Source organism: Manacus candei, unplaced genomic scaffold, assembly GCF_025592945.1.
Source record: "Manacus candei isolate 608988 ecotype Guabito, Panama unplaced genomic scaffold, ASM2559294v1 h1tg000007l, whole genome shotgun sequence".
Classification (NCBI taxonomy): domain Eukaryota; kingdom Metazoa; phylum Chordata; class Aves; order Passeriformes; family Pipridae; genus Manacus; species Manacus candei.
In genome coordinates, this window is record NW_026138055.1 from 3,417,493 (window position 1) to 3,438,451 (window position 20,959).

Genomic DNA, 20,959 nt, shown 5'->3' on the forward strand with positions numbered 1-20,959 from the left:
AGATAATAGAAAATAGCTTATTTCTAAGTATAATGTCTTTTTTCATGAGGTTGATTTTTCTCTATGATATGTATGCACTTCTGTATTTTTAACCACAAGAGCTCAAAATGGGATATTTTAAGAAGACATTACAATAGCTTGGATATAGCTTGATACAGATATTAAAGAGGCTCTGGCTTTAATTATATGTAGTTGTTCATTAACCATTAGAATCCTTTGAGTTTTCTTGTAATTTATTAGAAGGTTTGGATCATATCCAAGCTGTAAAAAGAGTTGGTTTTATTGCGATTGTGATTGTTTCTATTCTTCCAGCATGTTCCCACAGAGATGTTTCCTGGGGAAGACGACATTTTTGTTCTGATGATTGGTGAGCTGGTCTGTTGCTATGTGCCTTGTCAAGCAAAACTAGAACTGTTTGTAGTGGAAACAGGAGAAGAGGACTTACCGTTTTTAGACAACCAGTGTGGTTTATGGTTAAATAGGATATAGGGATGAGTGTTTGTGTGCTCTACTGTTATCATAGACTCTTAGAATCATAGACCTTAAAGGCTGTCTCATTTCAACCCCCCTGCCATGAGCAGGGACACTTTCCACTAGACCAGGTTGCTCAGGGTCCGGGATGCTCCAGGGATGTGGCATCTACAACCTCTCTGGGCAACCTGTTCCAGTGCCTCACCACCCTCACAGTAAAGAATTTCTTCCTAAGAGGAGACTCTTTCAGTTTAAAACCATTCTGCCTTGTCCTATCATTGCATACCCTTGTGAAATGTCACTCTCTAGCCTTCCTGTAAGCCCCCTTTACATACTGGAAGGTATATTATCCTACTTCTGAATGGGGTGGACTCTCTTATACCATCTGTGCTTTTGTGAACCACTTCATCAGCTGCTTTGGTTTCAAAAAGGTAGGGCTGTAGCTCCATGAAAGTAAGTAAAGGATGATGTTTAGATTTACAGTTTCTGTAAAATGACGATATTCTGTATGAAGCTGTTATGTTTCTTTACCTTGCCTATGCGTTAAAGTTTAGAACTGACTGCTGGATGAGAACTGAGAAACAGTTTCCTGTAGAGGCAATAGTTCAAATCATTCTTGGGAGCTGACATTGCTGGGAGGGATAAAGTTACCATCAGCATTAAGCATTGTGTTTGGTGACTAGTGAAGAATAATTGCTGATGACTGATAGGAGGCAAACTCTGCACTTTGGAAAAATAAATTGCAAGTGGTGTTTGAAAGGAACATTTCCTTCTTGTTAGAGGGAAAAATGATCTATCATTTTTGTGATGTGTTTCTTTTGGTTGTTTATTCTGTCTTCAAAATGCAAATCCCCGCTTTGGTAGTGATACCGGTCTTTTGAATTAAGGAGATGTTTAGCTCTTGAGTCCTATACATTGACTTAATTTGGGAGTAAGAAAGCCTACCATCAAAGATTCCATGTCCTTGACACAGTCCTTAAAAAAAAGAGAAGTACTAACCCCAAAATATTTTGTAATTGCTTTTGTTATCCCAGGTTTTCAAAACATGTAGCATTTGGAAAAGTTTTGGTGAGCTCAACGCATTAGATTTCTTTTACGCTTATACCATATTTTAAAATGAAATATATGTTTTTAAAGAGAAGCTCAAATTACCAGTTGCTTTAATATTGTCTTCCCTAGACAGGCAGATTAGTGAACAAACAAAAAAAATCCTGATAAAATAATGAGAATTTATGTCACTTCCATTCCAAGATGAACCATGACAATACAGAGTACATTTGTCTGTAGAAGTACAGATGGGATCTTAGAATCATAAAATATTTTTCTCAAATAATTCCTTGCCTTCGGGTCCTAGGCCTGACAATGGTGATTTCACATTCCAGAATTTATGGATGAAGAAAGGAATAGCAATTGTCTTTGGTCATCTTTAAAAGCAGCCTACCTTATCTTTGTTTGGAGCAGACACTTGTAAGACTGCAGCTTGTATCCCAGATAATGATGCAGAGACATAAACTTGAGTGGGAACGATGACATCATCTGATAACACCTTTATCATCTCAGTTTCTTGACTGCCGTATTCTGTGGCCTATAAATAGCTACTGGTGATCTGCTCTATCATTTTACTGAACTAAAATAGGTTCTTGCAGCCATCTAAGAGATTTTTTCATGCTTTCCAGGAAAGAATCAAAGAGCTTTGTAAGCTTTTCCTTGTGTACTTATGGAGCGCTTCTTATCCTGGTATACGAGTGCCATTAAAGTCCTCAAGCACCTTCTTTCACCAAGGAGCATCCCAGTAATTCCCTCCCTGGTACTGCATGTAATGGTACAAAAGGTCGCTTGGAGACTTGTTACTGAAAAATCAGCAAGGATCCTGAAAATAATTTGGATTTTGGGTTAGCAAGCTGTGAATCAGCGGGTAATGAAATGCCAACGGCATTCAAAAGAACTACCAATGATATAGTACAAATCTGGCACACTTAAACAGGAAAAAAAAACATTAATTCTCTACAGGCACTTCCTTTTGCTCTTTGAAGAACATCATCTCCTCTCTGACCATGCCCATACCTGATCTAGTATCTTCTCTCTGACAGTGGTCAGTGCCAGATGTTTCAGACATTGTGCTTTGCTTATTATTAGTCAGTCACCATCAAAACATTCAATCCCTTCAATATCTTGAGCTTGAACAAACTCAAGTTATTTCAAGATTGCTGATGGAAGACGAAAGGAAGGAGCTGTTTCAACAAGTGATGTGCACTAATTGCAGGGGTTGGAACCTTCTCTGATCCTGAATTGGCAATATGAAAGGCATGCCCTAGGATGGCTGTTCTGACAGAGTAATTGAATATTCAAAGGAGCCAGCAGAGTCTTGACAGCACTTTGGTTGTATTTCTTTGGCTCCCTAATAGGTCAGCCTCAGGGAAAAGTCCTAATGCGCTGGAGTAACAGTGTGGAAAGTGGGTTTTAATATTTTGTGTTATATTCTGAGTCTACAGTTTTCTTTTCCTGATACCCATCTTGTATAGTTGCTTTACTTTTGAGGGAGAAGAGCTGATCTAAGTTTGGGACTAGGTGTGCAGTATCCCACAGAGCATGTATTCTACTGACTGGGAAAGGAGATCCACCCCAGTAGTTCATTTTATCCCAGAGTGTTTCCTTGAACAAGTGAGATAAAGGTACTAAATTAAATAGTGCTCTTTCCTGATCTGATGCAGCCCTGTCACTTACTCTAATTATTCGGGCTGTGTCTCAGCCTTTTCCTTATGCTGCCCTGAGGACTTGGAATTTAATATGCTGATCTGAGTAAATATTTATTTGGCACAGACCTCGAGGCGCTGCAGCAACCGAACTGATAAATAAGAACTACAGGCTAAAATTTAGAGAAATCAGAGAACCCAGCCTTTGCAGTGGCAGCTTGGATGCTGAAGCTAAATTACTGCGTATTGGTTATCTCTAAGAACAGTGATTATAGTTGTTTTAGACATGTTGAAATTTGCTCAGACAAGTGTTCTTTCACAGAACTCCTGAGCTAAGTTTCAGTGTTGGTATGGAAGCAGATCTACTGCCAGTAAAACTCTGGATATAGGTCATACTATTTTGGATAGTAAGAGGAAGTTGCTGGATATGGTTTTAGAGACAAAGAAAAAACACCGTGACCATTTATCTTACTAGGGAAAATATACCCTACAGGGGTGTCTACGAGGATAGCTAGAGTTGATGTGGGAATGATTCTGAGCAAGCCACGTGAATTCTCTCAAACCACATGTGTTTCCCTGTGTGCATTGTCGTGTCTTGGAAGGCAGGATGGTGAGTGTGAGGAAGCAGGAATGAATGGTAACTCATACCAAGATGGGTCCTCAGTGTAGCCAAGGTGTTGAGAGTCTAGATAGAGTGTCTTTGGCTGCCAGGAAGGCAAGAGTACTGGAACATGTGATAAACAATGAGAAACTGAGGGAGCTGATCTGTTCATTTAGAAGTAAAGAATAAGGAGAGCGGGATCTAATTACTGTTTTATATTAACTTATGGTATAGACAAAACAGAACCAGTCTTCTCCCTGGAAGGTACCAAAGGGTACAAAAATGCACCAATGAAAAAAACAGAGAGAACAACAACAACAAAAAAATCATAGCATGGGAAATTCCAATTGCATGGAATGAAAAAATTTTTCACTGTGGAAGTTGTTAAGCCTTGGCACAGTTTGCTCAGAGAGGTTGTGGAGGCCCCACTCTTGGGTATATCCAGAACTGGACAAAGCCTTGGGAAACCTGGACTAAATTGGCCCTGCTTTGAACAAAAGGCTGGACTAGATGACTTGCAGAGGTACCAACCTGAGTTATTCTGTGATTATGGGCCACCAATACTCTCTTATACGGATCTGAATCATGGGTCATCTATCGCCACCACCTGTGTCTCCTAGAATGCTTCCATCAACACTGTCTCCACACAGTCGTAAACATCCACTGGTCAGAGCATGTGACCAATACTTCTGTTCTAGAGCAAGCAGCAATCACAAGTATCGAGGCCATGTTACTGAGAACACAGCTGCGCTGGGCAGGGCACGTCTCCAGGATGAAGGACCACTGCCTCCCTAAGATCTTGCTTTATGGTCAACTTGCCACCTGCTGCTGCAAGAGAGGAGCCCCAAAGAGGAGATCCAAGGACTCCCTGAAACAACATCTCAGCCTTGGCCATATTGATCATCATAACTGGTCTACTCTGGCCTCCAGCTGGGAGGCCTGGAGACACACCATCTATAACACTGCTGATGCTTTTGAGAACGCACGCAGGATCACTCTTGAGGAAAAAAGACAACGCAGAAAGAACCGTACCTTGCAGAATTTACCACCAAAGTAGTCTTTCTGCTGTGCCTTTTGCAACCAGTCATGCCTATCTCGCATTGGCCTTTTTAGCCACCAACATGCTTGTAACAAACATGGGTAGAGCCCTTCCCAAATCTTCCTTCGCGAAGCCCAGCCACGATGATGGGCCACCAAGAGAACAGTCATAATTAAAAAAAAAAAAAGAAGTCTCAGGTTCCCTTTTAGGTATTTGTCCAGGGATTATTTGCTTCTCTTAATGGTTTTGCCTTTTCTCTCTACTCTGCCTCTTAGGAAACAGTCTACCAGCGACCATCCCACAATGCCCTGTCTCTGTCTTCCTCTACAGGTTCCATTTCCTCTGGATCTTTAGTTAATGTAAAACAGTAATTAGATCCCACTCTTCTTATTCCTTATTCTCTTAGATGAACAGACTACCCCTTAGTTTCTCATTATTTATCATATTCTCTGCAGAGGAAGAGAAGGATAGGGAGAGGGCATTGTATAGTGGCTGCTGATAGGCTTATGTTGGTGGGAAGGGGACTTCCAAACCAATTGCAGAGAGAACTGTGGGGTTGAATGGGACTGTGGCTGACACTGACATGGCACATGCTGTAGTGTTCCCTCCACAGATCTCTCCAGATCAGCAACACAGTGGTTTCCCCTCATGCCTGAGTGTGGCAAAGTCAGGATTGCTTGGGAGTTTCCATGGCAACCTGACAGCAATCAGCCATTGTGACTCAAGTGTAATTTTAACGAGACTTTGTCCCCTGCTTTATCCTTGTCAACAACTTTATTACTGTGGATAACATAATCCTCTAAGAAACAAAGAGAGATTTAGTTCTGCATACTGTTTTCCTTCTAAAAAGATTGAAACTTTGCAAAACTGAAGAGAAAGCAAAGCTTTAGTGTCAAAGGCTTGGAACAGAAGGTGTAGCCAGAAGAATTTAAATGGTATATTGTGAAAGGAGATCAAAGATGTGACTGGTGTGCCAGGATGGAATGTGGCTTTGCATCTGGGCCTTTCTTGCCCATGATCATAATTTTATGGGAAGAGCGAGGTTGGAAGGGATTTCAGTTCTCTAGTTTAATCTTCTGCTCTACAATGTCAGAGCAGGTTGCTCAGAGCTTTATCCAGTAAGATCCTGAAAACCCCCAAGAATGTAGATTGCACAGCTTCTCTGGGCAACCTGCTCCACTGCTTGACTGCCCTCACAGTGAAGGTGCTGCTCCATAAATGTGGTCTGAAACTCTCTTCTTGTATTGTGCCACTGTAAATAAGTTGTATGATGGGACTAAGAGTTTGAAGTGTCCAAATATTGCTTCCAATAAGGATTTGTAACATGGTTGAAGGTCAAATCACCAAGCCTCCCTAATCTCCATGTCACCGTGTCTCTTCTTCGCACGTATGTGAGATGAGTAATAAAATATGTGTCCCTCATTGCCTGTTAGTTTTGTGTTTGTTAGGCTGCACTGCTGTAAATCACCTCAGTATTAACTACCTTTCACTAATGATGTTTCTTTGTCGTGGTTTTTGCAGGTTACATATCACAGGTACTAAAGAACTACACTGACCATGCCTGCGACGGAGAATACGTCTCCCTGAGATGTCCTCACAGAACCACCATCAGCATCCAGTCTTCTTTTTATGGCCGAATTGTACCAAGCCATCAGATGTGTCCTTCTCGCTATCCCCACTCCTATGCAACTTTAATTAAAGAAGATGTTGCCTGTTCAGTTGGCACTTCTCTTCAGGTATTGCATGTTAAAATGCATCTGTTCATTTCAGACTTCATCTTTCCTTGGCCAAGCAGCAGCTCTCTGTGCTGGTGCTGCACTGACCTGTATTAAGCAGGGCTACCCAGCGTGGGAGCTCTGACATCTCACACAGCTTAGTGGATAATACATCTTTGTAGTTTAGACAGGACTGAATTAGATTTTCTGATGAATTTCTTAATTTTCCTGCATATCTACTCAGTAACAGTTCAGGAATGTGGTTGAAAAAGCATTACACTGCAAGACTACATTATGTTTTACTGAGTTTAAAGATTGTTATTTTTATAGTTTTCCTTTCCAATGATTAGCTTTTTCAACACATTCAGAAACTGCTGTGGCATTCTTTTTGCTTCAGATCCTATTTCAAGAGGCTTTTACTTTGGTAACTTGAAACCCAGAGAGAATCCTTGACTCTACTTCATGTGACTCATTTGGCTCTTAGGCCACTGTAAGTGATCATACATCACTTAAGCTGGTAATGTCCTCTAGTAGTTAATCAGCTCTGACCATTTGTGTAGGGAATGTTTTCTCCATGTATCCTCCCAGGAGCATGTGTGATGTCAGGAAATCAAAGGATTATTTGGAAGGTGCCAGTGTTACTCAGCTGTCCGTAGGAACAACTAAAATTAGAAACATGAGCTGGCTGATGTTGTTGAAATGAATGGGGTCTGCTCATGGGTGTTGAAGTAAGCACAAGTCTTTCCAAGTGCAGGATTTGGGACTGTGAAAATTTTTGGGCAAAGATCTCAAGCATTCAGTGCGTTTATGGCTATGAATCAATAATAACTCATAATAAAAATTTATAGTAGACTAGATTAATGAACCTACAGGGCTAGTGAATAATTTCTTTTGTAATCTGGTTAAAGGCCAGACTTTCCCACATCACTTCTCACTCCAGGGTTTTGAAGAGACATTTACAGCATTTTTTTAAACATTGATGTGAGTGCTTTGGCTTCCAAATATCACTGGTAAGTTCTCAAGAATTTGCACAAGGTTGGTATTTGGCTGTAGTGGAACCCTTAAGGTGACAGATTTGCAGTTACCTTCCTGTCACTTGCACTGCACAGCAAATGACTGAGCTGTAGTGTGGGAGAACATGGTGCTTTATCAGTTTTCCCAGATACAGTATTGAAAGTCCATAAGAAACAGACACAAGGTGGTTGTGTTGTTTGGGGTGGGAGAACATGGACTGAAAATTTTGGCAGAGAGCAGCCTTGCCTTCTTTCTTTTATTGTTTTACTGAAAAATTTACTTGCAACATTTAGTTTACCAGGGTGATTGATGGCTTTGAGCATCGCCTCAACCCTTGTGGGAGAGTGGCCTACTTAAGGCATCTGGAAGAACTTGAGAACAGGGAAGATATTTCCCTAGGCTTTCCATGCCATGGTTTTATGAGTAGGAGGGATTTAAAAGAAATCCTTACCTGCCTGGCTTGGCTCTTTATGTCCTTAGAGCTGTTACCCATTAGCTTTACCTCCAATACTTATGCTGCTTGCAGTTCCCACTCCTTATTTATCTGAGTGAGAATTATGTTCCCTGTAGGTAGCCTTGCAGCAGATCCCTTGTACAGTATATTTGTTACATGACTAAACACTGTTATTAACTGATTTTTGGTGATGCAGATGTGCTGAAAAAGTAGCTAATATTCTCTGTTCTGCCACAAATTTCTTGGGGGACCTTGAGTGAGTTCCTGAGTCCCTTTGGAGTGCTTTTTTGGTGGCCCCAGCTGCGGCTTTGATCCCTCAATGTGCTGTGCTTGCACAGGGTAGGGTGAGTCCAAATGCCAGAGAAGAATCTCATCTTCTTTCTCAGTTCTAGGGGGGGTGGGGCCTCTCTGAAGGGTAAGCCAGGAACTCCACAAGCTGAATGGCAAACTGCCTGCAGCTTGCTGGTAGGAAATGCATGTGTGTAGGAAAATTGGAAAGCTGTAGACAAGGAAATTGTGTGTATTTTTGTGGTTTTGCAACTCAGATATATGGCTGCTATAGGCAGAATCAATTGTGTGTGTATTCTGTTAGTCAGTAATTGAAAAAGTCAGCCAAACCAAACCTTTCAAAACTAAGTATATAAAATCACTGTGTCTAATCAAACCCATGACAGTATAAATTTGCTGCTTCTCTGGGGAGTGACCTGGAGGGAGTGCAAGTGGCATTTATTTATACTGTTCCCTGCAAGCACTAGCTGTGAGTAACAGTAAATTCTCATTTAGAAGCTCTTTTCACTGTAAATGTCCAGTTCAGATATTATTTCTATGTTGAAAAGGGAAAAGAAAGAGTTGATTACTCTGAGACAACCACTACTAATCCAGTTTTATGTGACTGGCTGCCAGGATTGCTTACTTTAGTCACTTGTTTTTGTTTGAAATGAAATACAGACCACCTGGGAGAGCCTGTCCAGGACGTTAAAGCAGTGACCCCAAACTACATATTTCTCTTACTCTAACACTGTAATGTCAGATTCAGTGTGGGATTTCCAAATGCACAAAGAATTTGGACATTGACAGAATCATCATAGACCCATAGAATGGTTTTGGTTGGAAGGGACCTTAAAGATCACCTTGTTTCAACCCCCGTGCTGTAAGCAGAGACACCTTCCACTAGACCAGGTTGCTCAAAGCCCCATACAACCTGGACTTGAACACTCCCAGGGATGGGACATCCACAGCTTCTCTGGGAAACCTGTGCTAATGCCTCACTGCCCCTGAGTAACGAATTTATTCCTAATATCTAATCTAAACCTGCCCTCTTTCAATTTAAAGCCCTTCCTCATTGTCCTATCTCTACATGACCTTGTAGTCTCTCTCCAGCTCTGCTGTAGTCCTTTTAAGTACTGAAAGGGGCTCTAAGGTCTCCCTGGAGCCTTCTCTCCATACAGCTGAACAGCCCCAACTCTCTCTACCTGTCTTCACAGCAGAGGTTCTCCAGCCCTCTGAGCATCTTCATGGCCTCCTCTGGACTTGCTCCAACAGGCCCATGACACTGCTGTGCTAAAGGCTCCATTGCTGGATGCAGCACTCCCAAGTGGTGTCTCACGAGAGTAGAGAGGGAGAATGACCTCCCTTGATTAGGATTGCAGACTGGGATTTCACCTTTTATGTGGATGGTCTCCTGTTAATTTTTGGATCAAGTCACATGAATATGGAGGGATCAGAACAACAAAGTAATGTTGTGTTGAAAGCCAGATATTATATGCTTTTTAAATGTCTCTCCCCCTGCTCCTCTCAGTTTAACAGGGGAGCCCAGAGTTAGCACCAGGAGCATGAGGTAAGTGACAGGAAGGAAAGAGTGTATTGTGCTGTATTCGTGAAGCACCTTTGAGATATTTTGAAGATGGAAGTATAGAAAATTCTCATTCATCCTTTAACAACAGAAGCTAATTTGGGGCAGTAGTGCTGATAATTAACAGTGTGGTCTGGTATTGGGTCTTCTGTACTTTCCCTGGGGAGCCCTGCAGAGGATATTCCTGACTGTGAAGTAATAGAAAGAAATGTCCTTGTCCCAGCCAGGAAAGCTGGACTGGGGACAGGGAAGAGGAATATCTGGAGCTTTGGCATCTCTGGTAAAAGGAACTCATACAATGCAAACTGTCCTGCCTTGGCTGTGTTAACATGGTTTTGTGTATGTGTTTGGTGTCTTTGTGATGACCTGTAACACTCACAAACCTTTACTCCTTTGGAGCATTTGTGCAGGTGCTGTTGACCTGAGTATGCAAACTAAAAATTTTGAGAGCCCGAAGATTTTTGGTAGGTCTGTGCATTGTGCTTTCACCATGGAGTTTTTCTCATGTCACCCAGATAGGGTTGGTCAAACACAGCTTTAATCTGCCCACTGTCTGATTTTTCAGTGTGAGAGTATGGAGAAAAGCTAAATTACATTGCTGCAAAGCAGAGGGTGACACAGGAACATCTGGAGACACCTTTTACTCTGAGGAGATCTGTTGGGAACCATCCTCATCTGCTTTAGCCTCTCCCTTAAGCTATGGTTCTCTCGCCTGTCACTCTACTGCACACATTTGCACTTCCCCACTGTATGGACATTCCTGAGATCTTCCCCCTTGGGAAATAATGAATCTGATTAACAGACCCCGCAGCAGTGTATGTTTATTCGGATGAACACATAAATGTTGGCACAGAGGACTAAGGAGAAATAGAAGTGTTAAGTTTTCTGCATTGCTTGGTGGTAAGTGTCTTGTGATAAATGAATCCATCCAGTTAGAAGCCTAATCACTCCCAACCAAGCTCACGGTACCTGAGTGTGCCTGCAAAAATACATGGAGCCACATTGATATAGGAAGGAAGTTTGGAGTTGCTTGCTTATAAAGCTTTCTGCAGCTGCTCATGTATAGACTCATAGAATGGTTTTGGTTGGAAAGGACTTTAAAGACCACCTTGTTTCAATGCCCCTGCCGTGGGCAGAGACACTTTCCACTAGACCAGGTTGCTCAGAGCCCCATCCAACCTGGTCTTGAACTACTCCCAGGAATGGGGCATCCACAGCTTCTCTGGGCAACCTATGGCCAGAGCCTCACCACCCTCACAGTAAAGAATTTCTTCCTAAAATCTAATCTAAACTTGCCCCTTTTCAGCTTTAGGTCATTTCCCCTTGAAAAACATCCCTTTCCAGCCCTCTTGTAAGCCCTTTTGATGCACTGGAAGGCTGAATTCTGGATCAGTATTCCCGATGCCACTTGTTTTCAGCAATAAACCACTCAAGGTCCGTATGGAAGAATGTTTAACGGTTTGCCTAAAATTATTGCTTATTACCAGATTACCTGCAATATTCTCATTCTGGTAAATTGACAGAAAATAAAACCACAACTTATTTGGAAGGAAAACAGAAAGCTCTGGAGAGGCGCTTAGTCTGTTGTGTTTCTGCTCCCCAGAAAATTATCAAAGATGTTGTAGGCTAATTTCTCTTCATACACACAGGTACTGAAAATTGCACTTCCAAGTTTTACTGAGTGACTTGTTTCCCTAAGAGGGACTGTGCTTGGAAAGTGCTCTGGAGGCAAGTCCTGCCTCTCCTCTCCTCCCAAATTAGTAATTTGGGGAGGGAGTGTGGACATGGCCTGTGCCCTGGGTCTCTTTCAACACTCTCCAGGACAACCAGTCCCTTGGTGACAAGAATCACTAGTGCTGCTGATGTGGTATTTCCTTTTGTCCTTTAGGCGAGATACAGGGCATCTTTGCTGCCACCATCTCCTGCTGTCACTCCAGCAGCCCTACAAAAGGGAGCAGATTCCTTGCATGCTATCCACAGGATTCCCTGAGCCCTTTTTCCTCCTTTTTCATTTGCACCTACCAGGAAGGTTTCTGTGACAGACAGCGAAGGGGAGCTGACCTATTCACTGATGGAAAGATGAGATAAACTTTCCAGGAGCTGCTTGACTCTCAAAGCATGGACCAGCTGTTGATCACAGAAAGAGAGGGCTGGAAGATGTGTTTGGATGTTACTGTTTCCAAAGAGGTTTCTATTTTCTCCAATTATTATGGATTAAGAGTAAAATACAAAGTAGAAGGAAACAAACCAAACTTCTCTAGCTTTCTTGGCAGGCAAAGGACAATGGCTCCTGATGTGCCCAGTCACAGGATATTGCATGGTCCCACTGATGTCACAGCCATAAGTGGCCTCAATAGAAATAAGAAAGTACCATTTCTCATGGCTCTGAATGTCTGTAAAATAACGATGGTCAGGGGAAAAGAGGGAGGAGATTGATAGAAAGGAATAATAATGGTCATCAGTACCACTAGGAGAAGAACCCACTGTTTGTCATTTGGCATATTAGATCTCCACAGCTTAAAGACTGTTTGAACAAAGAAAATTTCAATCTCAGAAATGTCAGTGAATCAAAGAGCAGTTCGGGCAACTCTTTGTCAGACTGTAATAATTACTTTGCAGGAGGATGGAGAACAGTGACCTCAGGGTCCAGAAGAGGTTACTGCAGTGCTGAAGTTGCTCTTAAAAATCACAGAACCAGTGCAGCTTCTTTTATGAATCTTGACCAGGCTGAAAAAGAACTCTCTGGCAAGCAGCTCCCCCAGCTAATTATTTGCAAGTAGAACTGTTGGATGCAGAGGTCATAGATAATCTCTAAATTGTCCTGTCTTTGAAATCTTTGGCTTGACTGAAATAGCTTGTCAGAGCAGTGTGATTATGTCCTGCAGAAGGAGAGGCACTGGAGGCAGAGGTGACCAGTGTAGCCTGTCTCCCTGATGAGGCAGGACTGCTCCCTGGGGTGTAAGCCTCCTAATGCTTTGTTTACTCTAAATTTAAACTTTCCAAGTCATGGGGCTTCCATCATTGCCACTAAGACCCTGCTTGACAGTGTAATGGTTTGCTCTCAATGATTTTTTTCCACTTTGTGTTTTAAACTTTCCCTTTCTTTAATCCCATGACTTTTGGTTATGCATCCTTTTGTATTTCTTCAGCTTAGACCTCCTCTCCCTTTGAAGTTGACCCTGCATAGAGATTAAGTTTCCTACTGCTAGGAAATGTAGGTAATGTTAATTAGGTAATATTTGTAAAGCAGCTTGTATCAGGTCATTCTGTTTTGTGCACAGGTTTTTGCTCTTTGGCTGTCTCTGGGCTCTTTCCAGGCCCTGCCAGAGGAGCTCTGGTGAACCCTGCTGTTATGTATTAACATCCCAGCCCACGGCTGCCTGCCCTACTGCCCTGCTGGTGTTTACTACTCCCGTAGCAGACGCTGGTGAGAGGAAATGGGTGCCCAGTTTTCATCTCTTTATTTCACAGTCTGGTGTGTTAAATGTGAGTCACCAAATATGTGAGCATAGTTTCCTCCTGCTGACACTACTGAGAGCATTGCAAGGTCCATGGGAGAGTGATAAGAGATAGTAGAGTACTAAAACGTGCCATAGGTCAATGATCAGGATTCAGGGCCTTTGATCTGTTCTTCAGGTGATGCACAGATGGAATGCAGGTAGTTTGGGCAAAGCTGAACTACTTTCCAGTGAAGCAGTCTGGGAAGATTGCCTGATGAAGGCCTAGGCAGGTAACCTGTACCTCATCAACATGGATTTCACTTCCTCATGTGGTCTGTGCTTCCTTGTTGCTGATTCCCAGTTGCTGATTCTTGGAAAATCTTGTTCCATGGACTTCAATAATTTGTGTGAATGAATAAAGATGAACACTCAATCTTCAGATTATTGTAAACAGGACCTGTAAGTAAGTCTGCAACTTGAAAGCACTAAGTTTATAGTGTGTTTTAAAGCATTACCAATGTTCAGGGGTATATAAAAGAGTACAAAAACTCAAATGAAAGGTGAAGCCATTATGAATGCATTGTGCTGTAAGAGAGAATTCATGCTGCCTTGATTGTTGTATTTATTTCCCATTGCAAAACCCATGGAGGTGCACCAGTATGTATTGGTGTAACTCCACCATAATGGCCATGCCTGGATTGAATTTGACCAAAAAAATGCTCAAAATTACTGGTATTTTCTTGCATAAAGATCTCTGCCCATCTTCATTTAATTGCACACAGCTCTGATCCATTCATGCAGTTTGTTCTCTGAGTTACTCTCAGCTAGACACAACTTGGGCAATTATTTAGTAGGGTTCCTCTGTGTAATTTCATGCATGACTGACATGCCCTGCAGTCATCCTTACGCTCCTTTGATGATGGAGGCTGTACAGAGAGCAGCCTTGTGGCAAAATCCTAGTTCCCATTGAGTTTCACTATTGGCTTCTGTGGGCCCAAAGTTTCACCCTAAGTGTATTAAATCTGTGAACTGCTATGAGGGACCAAGAACTGAGATAAGTTTAATTGCCTTGGGTGTTAAGCTCAGTTGTGGTTTATTTTAAGCATGCAGGAGAAGTGCTTCTTGAAGAGTGATTTGAAGAGACAGACTAAAAAGGAGCACACCCCTGGGAATAGCTGAGGACCCATCCAGTTCCAGATTTAAATGGTTGTTATCTAATGAGCACAAGCAATTACTTGGCTAATGACCTCAACAAAATGAGCACAAGAAATGCGTTTCATCTGCAGTGGCCACTAGGAAGACATGGTTTTGAGCTTGAGGCTGCCCTTGCTTTAAGACCTGGATCACTGCAGTGAGATTAATCCAGGGCATAAATCACAGGGGTTAGATTAGTGTTTGTTTTACTTGAATTCACATTTCTTGTTCTCTTATCTCCTCTATATCTTGCAGCTTCTTCGCTCAGTCATGAACCAGGGAATGGATTGGGTTTAAACAGCTACAGCTTCCCTCCTGAGCACTGGCTGTCAGCCCTCAGGCCTGATTTACCACTGGAACGCAATTATAAATTGGCACAATGCAATTAATGTGTCTTCCCTCCCCTTTTGTGCCAGACAGGAATTCCTCCTTCACCTTCTTTAGTTGGAGTGATTTTTTTATAATATAATTTAAACCAACATGACTTTATTTGGCATTAGTCATGGGTCTGCCAGATTTGGTGACATAAGGAGCTGATGGTACATCCCAGTTAGAGGGTTTTGTGTGTCTACTGCTATTCCTGTGCAAGTTCACGTTGTTTGTGGGCCTCTTTTTGTTTGATTTTCTGGTTTTGTTCTCCTGCCTTTACAGCTGACAGTGACAGCCAGAACAACAAGGCAAACGTAGAATGAATTCCCTACATTTTTCCAGCCATTAAGCAAAAACCATGTGAGCTCAAGATATCCCCTCACTACCAAGTGAACTCACAGCCTTCCTGGTGTCAGTCTATCTGATCATCTGCAGATACTTCAGAAACAACATCTGACATCTGCCAGAGCTCTGATGCTGCCTAGAAGTATGATTTTTGAGAATAAGACCAGAAAGCCAAGGTCTTGGCTTGTAAGGAATCCTGTAAACACCAGAGCCACTGGAGATCATCTGGTCAGGCATGTTCTGCATAACTGTTGTGTTTCAGAGCATTTAAGAAGGTGCTGGTATATAGCACATACTGATGAAAGCAGTGGGGAAGAACATTTCTGTGTGTGGAAGGATAGGTGAAAATTACATGTGCAAGTTTTTAAGTTAATATTAGGGCCGGTGTAACAACTTTGTACTTTATTTTTAACATCCATTGCTAATTTTCTTTGCATTCTTCCTGATGTATTTCACTGAGGATTGCACACATTTTTTGATTTTACTCTTTATGGATATATTTCATTATGCCTAAGACTTTACTCATACAGTTTGTAGGAAATTAGAAATCTTAATGATTTTTTAATATTTTCAGGGAAATTGTTGCTCTTTAGGGGAGGCATAATAGAATTATGTGAATGAAAAGGAAATATTGGTTTCTTTACCCCCATGAAACTTCTCGGAGTCATGGCAATTATCTAATTAAGTTGAAACTGTAGCTAAACACTAAAGCAAATTAGTAAAAGGCATATTCAGCTCCAAGAGCACTTCACTTTTTTCTGTGGTCTCACAATGGCTTAGATGACTTTTGCTCATTAATTTAATTACAAACTTCTTCCTAGGGCTTTTTGTTACTTTGCATGCCACAGGAAGTAAACTCAGGAGATTTTGCTTATGTGGAATACATGGAGTAAGCAAGAGCTTCCAAAAGTTAGAGCAGAGCCAAGATGAAGTGGCAATACCTGTAAACTGCCCATGTTCATTTACTCTGAGGCCTGTGAGTTGTTGCCTTCACTCCTGGTGATGAGCCTAAGGACAGATGAACAAATGCTGCTCAGGTATCTCAGTTGAGGTTTTCAAAGAGGTTTTCTTGCTGGCCTAACTCAGTCTTTGCTGAAACTCAGGATGGTTTTCCCAGTGATTTCAATAGCACCTATTACACAGTGCTGAAGGCTCTCAAAAAGCCCATCCATCTGCCATGAACATGGACTAAAAACCCGAGTCTGCTGCCTTTGAGAGGAGACAGCTTTCCTTGTGGGAAAGTAAATACTTGGGGTGCTGCCTCTTTCCCTCTGTTCCATATTCTTTGTTCTAGTTGGGTGTAAACACAGCCGTGGCTCTCCAGTACCAGAAAACCCCTTCAGGTCCACAATGATTTGGGAGGATTGCTCTCCATATGTGTAGCACTCCAGAGTTGTTTCAGTTGTTCTTTGCCTTTTGAGACGAAAAGAGGTATCTGTGCTGGATCCTTGTTTAAATTCCTTTGCAACTCATTGGATTTTGCATTAAATTAAATTTCACATGCTGAGTGAGCAGCCAACCCTTATGAGCCTGGAGGAAAGAATATGCTGTTTCTATGCATTTTAACGTGACGGTCAAGCTGGGGCTAACGCTGCCAGGCACCTCCTTCAGTGTTCACCTTTCAGCCTTTCCGTCCTCAAGCCTCTATTTTTAAATGAGATGCCTGCATTTTATTACTGCTGTAAGTGGAAAACAACAGCATATGTTCTCTGCCCTCTAGAAAAGGCTTGGATTGTTTTGGTTTGAACTTTAAAATAAAGGTCATTCTTGAAGCAGGCATGAATTCGTGCATGTGTCAGCCCGAAAGGTGAAAGCTTTAGGAAGTTATGAGCAACCACAAATGAGGCAGTTTCAAATTGCACTTGAAACTGGAACAGCTGTTGTTCAGAGCGTGACATTCAGAGTTATAATGCTAAAGATTCTGTATATTCAGGGAGAACTCAAAAATAGTAGTCAGTAGTCACTGAAGCGGAGAGAAAATTGATTTGCATGGCACATGATAGAGCAGGAACAGCCTTTATGTTAATGGCACAGGGAGGAGATTGTGGGAAAGCCCAAATATCAAGGTGGGTGTAAGAAAAATGAACAGGGAGAAGACAAAAGAGACCAGGGGAGTCTAGGGGAATTTCTGAAGAAGGATTTTCCAGTGCCTCCTTGCAAGTGAAAATTAATTGTTTTGGGACTGGAATTCACGGCGCTGTATTGCAGGGACTTAACAAGGCTGGTGGATTACCTCGCTCTGTGGTCTCAAAATGCTCTGACAGGTTCATATGTGTCAGGCAAACATTATGGTAATTTTAGCACTTCAGGGCTCTACAGGAGTACATAAATGCCACCTAAGCCATCCAGCTGAATTTAAAACTTAATTACTACCCCACTTAATAATATTCTCTCCCACCACCACTGCTTGGAGGATCATAGGGTTAAAAGAAATCGTTAATCTTCCTTAATGAAGCTATTTTCTATCAGGAGACAGAATGTCTTGCTCCTGTGGATTCTGAGATGGAGTTTTTGTGAGTGTTATGAATGGGGAAGTGGGGAGAGAGCGCTAGAGGAAAAACAGTGCAGAAAAGGGGATAGGATCCAAAATGTCAGTGGTTGGAGGACCCTCTGACTCGCAGGCCCTTGATGAGTTTATCTAAAAGGAACATGATAGTCATGAAGAAAGAGGAGTGAACTCTATTAAAAACTGACTAAGTTGTCTGTACAACAATGTTCCCACCACAACTACTAATTATTGGAATACCATCAGTTTATATATATATTTATATTATCTTTTATGTAACTGAAACAAGAGCTCTCTTGAAACTGTGTATTTCCAGAGAAATCTAAAGCAGAATTGTTATGTCAGACTTTGGGTCTCTGCTTTTAACTGTCAAAGTGGATCCATGTCCTCAAAGCTGCTTTTCTTGGGATTATATTGTCTTATACATGATTAAATTGCATGCAAATGTTCCAAAATCTCTGTGACTGTCCAAGTGCACATCCCTCCTTTTACATCCATTCAGGGAAACTAAAACCTGCTCCTTAGAACAGTGCAAGGTTTAGTCCTCTCCTAGTCCATGGCTCCTGTGGTACACACTCCCTTGAGCACCATCATCTGCCTCATGCCAGGGCTGAGTGAGGAGGCTGGAATGGCTTTGTCCTTCTCCAGCTTGTCTTTGTTTGACCATCCCTTTGATGGAGATACTGAAGTGCTTTTGTTTCTCTGTCTCTTGTGTGTGTCCCTGGCTGCAGAAGATGCTGGATGAGTGCCAGGACAGGCGGAGCTGCCAGTTCCTCGTCAACAGCCGGCTCTTCGGGACAGATCCGTGCCCTGGAACTGGCAAGTACCTCATTGTGTGGTACAAGTGCAGGCCAAGTAAGTATCTCCCTATTGAATCTATCTGCTCTGTCGAGACCAAAGCATTTTCATACTTAGTACTCACCAGAGAGGCCTTCTAGGACTTCTCATTCCATTCCACCTTTATTTTCAGTGTAACATAACCCCCCAGTGCAGAGCATTTCCCCTTTCCCCCTCACTTGCTACCTTGCTAGGATGCTGCTGCTCCGTGTCCTTCCTCCTTGCCAGCAGCCCGAGTTGCAGATTGTTTTTCCAGGTGCCAGTGAAGGCCTTTGCCAACGCTGAGCTCATGCTGTCAGCAGTGGGTGGGCTGCTCCCACTTCTCACTTCCATATGCAGCCAGTGGGGTAGTGGGGCTTGTCCCCTCTCTGCTGATCCCTCCAGAGGCAGTGGGAGCTCCTTGCATGGGCAAAGACTTCCTTCAGGCCTGGGAGCCTAAGGCAGGCACTGGCAATGGTGGTGTGACATGAAGCTCACCTGCCCACGCCACACCATAATCCAGCTTTCAAGTGCTCCCAGACCAGGCTGGGAAATGTTAACCTATGTCTTGCATGATTTTATTAGCTGTGTTTAAATTAAGTGGGGCTGGCACCTGGATACTGGGAGTGCAGTCATGAATACTGGGACTGAGTTATGTGCAGCTTTGGCTCAGGACAATCAACACCCTCTTGGCCAGCTCCCGGCCCCAGCAGGGAGGTTAGCACAGCCTAGACACCATTCTCCACCAGTGCTTTGGAAGCAGACACAATAGTTTAGAGATAGATCAGGTTTGATGGAGGACAAACTGTGCCATTTGATGTCAGCTGGAAAACGGGATCTGTTTCTATTTGAGCATAAGTCTTATGAGGAGCATCTGAGGGAGCTGGAGGTGTTTAGCCTGGAGAAGAGGAAGCTCGGGGGGAACCTTAGCACCTCTACTACTACCTGAAAGGAGGTTGTAGTGAGGTGGAGCTCAATCTCTTCTTCCAAGTAACAAGCAACAGGAAAAGAAGAAATGGCCTCCAGTTGTGTGAGGGGAGGTTTAACTTGAATATGAGGAAAAATTTCTTCACTGAATGGTGGTCAACCATTGGAACAGGATGCCCTGTTCCACCCTTCCTAGGGAAGTGGTGGAATCACTGTCCTTGGGCATGTTCAAAAAATGTGTAGATTTGATGCTTGGAGGCATGGTTTAGTGGTGGACTTGGCAGTACTGGGTTAATGGCTGGACCTTTCCAACCTTTATGATTCTGTGATTCCATGACCTAAAGTCTGGACAAGGCATTTCAGACCAGCCTAATTGCAAGCTTTTTAGATGTCATAACTAACATGGTTCCAGCACCACATCAGCAAAATTTCTGGGGAAGAAACAAGAAAGGAAAGTTTGCACAGGGAAGAAAAACAGATCTGACTTCAGAAAAGGTTTGAAACAAAAGGAAAAACATTCAGACTCTGTCAGAAACAGCACAGAATAAGACTTTATACCCCAGCAGGCAGAGACCTGTGCTAATGCAATGAAAGGATCTGGCAAGATCTGTGAGGAATTCAAATCAAAAGTAGGTAATGAAGCACCTGCATTTGTTGTGGGATTTTTTTGTGAGTGATTGTAATATCCCTTGTTGGGTGAGAAATGCACCTCTACGAGACAGGCGATTAACAGGGTGTTCTGGCAAGTCCTCCTGAACCTGCAGGTTTTGCATCAAAGCTCGCTTGAAAAATCTGAATATTGAGGGCTGTGCTGAACTTATGAAGGTATTTCAGGACCCATCTGTGCATAAATATTTATGGCTTGGAATTCTTTGCTAATTACAGACATACTAGAAAAGAAGCAGTTTGTATGTGTGCGGAGTAGGTAATTTTCCTGAAAGAGAGCAAGGGAAGATGCTTAAAAATATTTCCCCAAGACATTTTTCAGGCAGCTCCAACTTCGCAGGGTAAAACAGGGTAACCTGACAGAAATTATTTTCTCTTAATGACAGGGCAAACTTTTAATCAGAACCCACTGGATTAATAACAGTGTTTGAAATAAGTGAGGATTTTTTTTGCACAAAGATACCAGGACATGGTCTGTCTTTCCTTGATGATTCAAAATGGTAATTTTGAGTCTCTCAAACAGAATCTAGTTCTTTTGTGAGTTCAAGCCTTTCCACCTTTCTGTAGGGAGAAGGTTAATGAGGGGACCAAGGAATAATGGATCCATAGAGTGCAAAATACAGCATCATGAGAAATTTTGATGGGCTTTTTGGGTTATTGACTATTTTAGTATTGATTATGAGATTTAAATGAATATATGCTTAAGAGCTGATCCCCAAAACTGTGGTCCTATGAAGTGCTGACCTGCTCCATAAAGTCTGAGCACACACAGTTGTAACCAAAGAGCACCAGAGAGTCCTTGTTGAGAACTCACTGCCTGGCACAGGTTTTGATCCATAAGTTTGTCAAAAGACAAA

General features: G+C 42.4%; 1 protein-coding gene across 1 annotated transcript in view; it reads left to right on the forward strand.

Annotated features, from left to right (window-relative positions):
- The window catches only part of EVA1A (eva-1 homolog A, regulator of programmed cell death), a 213,481-nt gene that overhangs the window by 56,161 nt on the left and 136,361 nt on the right, over window positions 1–20,959 (forward strand). The window contains exons 2-3 of the mRNA XM_051810422.1: window positions 6,326–6,540; window positions 18,425–18,548. Of these exons, the coding sequence (XP_051666382.1) occupies window positions 6,326–6,540; window positions 18,425–18,548 (339 nt within the window). The remainder of the gene's footprint in view (window positions 1–6,325; window positions 6,541–18,424; window positions 18,549–20,959) is intronic.